At 36.2% G+C, this 4,800-nt stretch overlaps 2 protein-coding genes across 2 annotated transcripts in view; both read right to left on the bottom strand.

The window, feature by feature from the left end:
• Nucleotides 1-512: 512 nt before the first annotated feature.
• LOC107673278 (interferon-induced transmembrane protein 5-like) lies at nucleotides 513-2,331 on the bottom strand. Its single transcript, XM_016466804.1, has 2 exons — nucleotides 1,592-2,331; nucleotides 513-949 (listed from the first exon to the last, which is right to left on the bottom strand). Exons 1-2 carry the CDS (start codon nucleotides 1,796-1,798, stop codon nucleotides 728-730), a joined length of 429 nt encoding a protein of 142 aa, XP_016322290.1. The 5' UTR covers nucleotides 1,799-2,331; the 3' UTR covers nucleotides 513-727.
• A 395-nt stretch (nucleotides 2,332-2,726) lies between these two features.
• Nucleotides 2,727-4,800, bottom strand: part of cat (catalase) — an 11,096-nt gene continuing 9,022 nt past the window's right edge. Inside the window, exons 11-13 of the mRNA XM_016466803.1 lie at nucleotides 4,222-4,329; nucleotides 3,959-4,042; nucleotides 2,727-3,306 (exon numbers count right to left, since the gene is read on the bottom strand). Coding sequence (XP_016322289.1) covers nucleotides 3,244-3,306; nucleotides 3,959-4,042; nucleotides 4,222-4,329 — 255 coding nt within the window. The 3' untranslated portion in view covers nucleotides 2,727-3,243. The remainder of the gene's footprint in view (nucleotides 3,307-3,958; nucleotides 4,043-4,221; nucleotides 4,330-4,800) is intronic.

Genomic DNA, 4,800 nt, shown 5'->3' with positions numbered 1-4,800 from the left:
ATATATATATATATATATATATATATATGGTTATCTTTCTACTTAAATTACACAGATTTTGCATTGTTTATGGTTCTAACGTGACCCACCTTATAGTTTTACTTCTAAACAAGTTATTTACATGCACAATATACATGGGAATCATTAAAAAGAACCGGATCAAAATAATCACTTGTTCGTGAATCAAATCTTACTTCGCGGGCGTAATCCAGTCATTTCAATAGGAATGCGCGCGTTCCTCGAAAGGTCATCGTGCAAATTTCGCTCGTTCCAGTTTTACACGCGATTTCGTTGCTCTGATTAACAGAACTCTGCTTGGTTTGAAAGTGACTTCTGTGCGAGCTATGCTTTATACATCCCTAAACTATTAATAATGGACTTTTTGCCCGCGAAATTTCGCGGCAGCATCGCTAACATGACCGCTGTAATGATTTATCCCACTGGTGACAGAAATCTGTTCAAAGAGACTAATATTGAGGAAATTAAATATTTTATTAAATACAGTTGAGCCAATTTACTTCATAAAATAGAATTGTAGGGTAGATACGAGTTAATATACACTACATTGACATTAATTATGAAAAAAGAAATAAACAAAACAAATCTAAATAATAATAAATTCATCACAGAGCCAAAGAAAATAACATGTTGATGAAGTGAAGAGAGAGTGAACAGTCCAGAAGGTTTGCAGGAGTTGTTGGTGGTGGGATTGTTCGAGTGGCTCTGTCTACCTGCTGAAGAGCTTCATGAAGCTCTGGAATCCGTCTTCACCGAAGAAATCAAACGTTCCTTCTGAGCTTCCCAGATGAACCACGAGCAAGACCAGCAGACCCAACACCAGCAGAGGAATCAAGAGATTCCAGCCCGATGCCAGAATGTTGTACCACTTCGCTTTGTCCGAGAATTCCTGTGCTGCACGCATGTCTCCCAAGGTCTTCTGATCTCGAGCCTGAAAACAAACAGATGGAAACAAGTCTCAGACAGTTGTCTTTTAACACATGAACTCCTCAAAAATCAAGGTTCTTCAATGGTTCCTTGCATTAAAGAACCGTCTTACCTTCTCTACCTTAACTGCACTCTTAAAATGTATTTGCATTGATGGCTTCATGAAGAACCTTTAACATTCATGGAATCTTTTAATTTCACATAAGGTTCTTTATAGTGGAAAAAGGCTCTTCACATTATTAAAATGAAAAATATGGTTCTTTTAAGATCTGTTCACTGAAAGGTTCTTTGCTTGGGAAACTAAAAATGGCCTCGCTGCGAAATTCCCCTTTTGGAGCCTTTATTTTAAAGAGCGTGCATCTCATCTCTATAGGGTTCTTGAGTTGCTTTATGGTCCTTTGGAGATCAAAAAGTTCTTGATGTTGTATTTTTGGTTCTTCAGATGGTGTTTCTTGGTTCTTTAAAGCATCAGTAGATAATGTTTTTTCTTATCAACTATAGGTTCTTCTATTGGAGGGTAAAACCAATTTTGGTTCTGATTAGAACCTTGATGGTCCATCATGTGACATTCAGGAATATTTCTGAAGAAGTTTGAAAGCCACAAAAAAGACGAAATGATTCAAAAGACATTTGTGTTTGAGCTCACCTTGATGGAGTAGATCAGACCCATGAATCCCAAGCAGCAGAAGTTGACATAAAGAGTGTTACAGAGCGACCAGATCAGGTAGTCGTTTGGTGGCTTCTTGCCCGCATGACTCATGTTGACCACCGTGGAGCCGCCAGCCTTTCGGCCGGATTTACAATTAGTGAGCGGAGTGCAGTCATTCACGTAGCTGTATGTGGCGTTATCCATCCTCGGAGGTCAGGGGTCGAAACTCCTGGGAGAATCTGAAGAGGAATTACTGAGGAGAAAGATCAGGACACTACTTATACAACACTGCAGAAGGGTGGAGTCAGAGACAGAGCGATGGAGAGAGTGGTCATTCATTATGTGGTTGTTGCTAGAGAGATGAGGGCAGGGTGCTGCTTCTATACATGGACCCATTTCGACGAAATTTCTAGGTTTGTCAAAAAACGCATAATTAAAATTTCAAGTATTTTTAAAGAATTCGAAATAAATACAAATGCATAAAAATTCATTAATATACTTTACATTTCTTACTGGGTTAAAAATGCTACGTTACCAAATTTCTGACTCATATTTTTTAAGGGAATTTTATGAGCTTGTAACCCTTTTCTTTAGAAAGAAAAATACAGAGGGGAGTTTTTAAGAGGATAGAAATGTGGATGGGATGCAAGCCGTACTCGAACCTGCATCCTCATCGGAGCACCAAAGCTCAAATGTTCAGGATGCATGTGTGCTACAGTTGCACATTTAAAAAATCATTCAAGTTATGTTCACTGTGGTCGCCACAGTGTCCCGTTACAAAATATTAGGATCTGAGTTCCTGTGTAAGAAAATGGCGCCCCCTACTGTGTACGCACTTAAGAAAACAATTAAAGGAGAAATTCACTCAAAAAAAATTGTTTTAAAACCTGTAAAGTTTTCTTTCTTTAAACAGAATGCAATATTTTGAGTCTTAAGAAGCCATGCAGTTTGTCTCTTGTGGGAGGAACTACCTAAAATTTATAATTTACTAATTTATCTTAAACTTTGACCTCCATCATAGCTTTCAAATCTCATGCCCACATTTTTTTTTCAAAGTAAGAGATGAAAATGAAATAGAGAGCAACCAGGATTTATAAAATAAATCCACAACTCAGTCATAGAGCTCAAATATTCATATTTATTTTTACAAAATGACAAAAGGTGTTACATTCGTATTATCAGAACTGAATTATATTCAGTTAAAGGCAAAAGAGACGGAAAGAGTTAATTTCTCTTATTTAATATTAAACGGCATCAGTAGCCAAGATATAAAGAAAAAAAAAAATCAAAAGGCTCACACAGTATTAATATTAAACATTTGTGTTCATTCTCAGATTATTTTTGGCTATTCTACATTTCGCACACAATCAAAATGCAGAAATATGCAGAAACAGACTGATTTAGTTTGGATAAACTCAAACTTGCATATATGCATCAAAGGCCTCCATTTGGTTTGACGGCATTAATCATGATTAAGGAATCAGCGCTGCATTTGCTAATACCACTTGTGTTGTGAATTGGCCATATTAGATATGATGTCCGTATTTCTACAGCACACAAGGAATGAATTAAGCATCATGACTTTATATCACACTCTATAAGAGAATGAATGTGTTTATATGTGTGTGCAGAGAGGCGGCACTTTGAAATCACATCTTAGAAGCTGCGGCCACAGCGGACGCTCCACCACGAGTATAAACATGAATAGTGTTCTGGAGAGATAAAGAAGACAGAGAAAATAACGCTTATTTCCACCACAGAATAAAAGAAGGTAATTCGGACTCTTGCAATTATGACTTATTTTCCTCAAACTTCTGCTTGTCTACAGGTCAGGTGTCCAAAAATGCAAGGGAAAAACAGAATTGCAAGATAAACTAAGAATTCAGAGGGAAAAAAGTAATTAACTGTGTGAGAAAAAATTATATTATTATAATTTTTGTAATAATTTAAATTTACATTTATTTTTGGTTTAATGTTGTTGTGTGTGTTTTTTTAATATAGCTTTTTTAAATATATTGAATTATAATATTTTATTTCAGCTTTTTATGTTTTCATTCAGTTATTTTTTTTAATGGTTTTACTCATAGCTATAATATTTAAACTTTAACTATAATGATTAACTATAACAATTTTGATACACACTAAAATAACATACGCTGCAAGAAAAATTTCAAAGCTGTAAATAATAGCTTACGTGAGTGCATTTTCCAAAAAAATCCTATTTTAGTCTTTGGCTATTTATTGTACTTGCCATTTCTTTGTAATTAATTGTACAATTTACTAGCAATTTCTAAGTGAAATTTTTTCACCAAATTTTTTAGGGTGTACAAGAATGTGTGCGAGACTGATGAGAATGTTTTCTACCTTTTTCCCTTCCGTGTTGTATTTATCCAGGAGAGTTTGAATGCGAGTGCCATAATCGGGGTGAACGGCCATCAGGTTTTGCACCTGCAAAAAATAAAAAATAAAAAATAAAAAAATAAAATCACAAAAATCTGAATCAACTGAAATCAAGCGTTTTTATCCAGGAATGTTTACATAATCCTCAATAACTACTAAGGAGAAGTTTGACTAGTCTGCATGACCATGAAACTCATAGCACCAAAAAAACAAAAAAAAGATCATACCGCACGTTTCTGAATAAACAGTTGAGCTCCTTTTATATGGCCGGCCATGTTCTGACACAGACGCTCTCGCTCAGCTTCGTTCAACACCTGAGTGAAGAAAGTGCGCACCTGTGGAACACATCAGAACGGGAAATGTTATAACCTGGTGTGCCTCACACGTCCTGAAAAGTGAAGCTGCGGACTCTTTGATCGCCCCCTGGTGGCTGGCTGCAGTACAGGACATAAACCCCGCCCTCTCCATGTAAACGAATGGGACTTGAGTCAAAATAAAAAAATAAATTACACTTCCAATTAGGCCTGGGCGATAAAACGGTATCGATATTTATCGACGGTACACCTTCATCGATAACGATATTAAAAATGTTCAATATAGCGCACGATATAGGCATGTGCTATGAGTGATGCAGACAGCTCACACAAACACGAACACATGCTGAATTGAGTGCTGTGCCTGCCTGTGATGAGGAGATTGTGAATAAAAAAAAAAAGAATATTAGTCGAATTTAAAATAAACATTTGCATTTGAATGCAAAAATAGAACAATCAAAGGTTAGGAGTGCGTCAGGGAGTGTCCTCAGT

This window comes from Sinocyclocheilus anshuiensis, unplaced genomic scaffold (assembly GCF_001515605.1).
Source record: "Sinocyclocheilus anshuiensis isolate Anshui unplaced genomic scaffold, SAMN03320099.WGS_v1.1 scaffold68, whole genome shotgun sequence".
NCBI lineage: Eukaryota > Metazoa > Chordata > Actinopteri > Cypriniformes > Cyprinidae > Sinocyclocheilus > Sinocyclocheilus anshuiensis.
The sequence above is the reverse complement of the archived record's forward strand: the minus strand, read 5'-3'. Positions and strand labels throughout refer to the sequence as shown.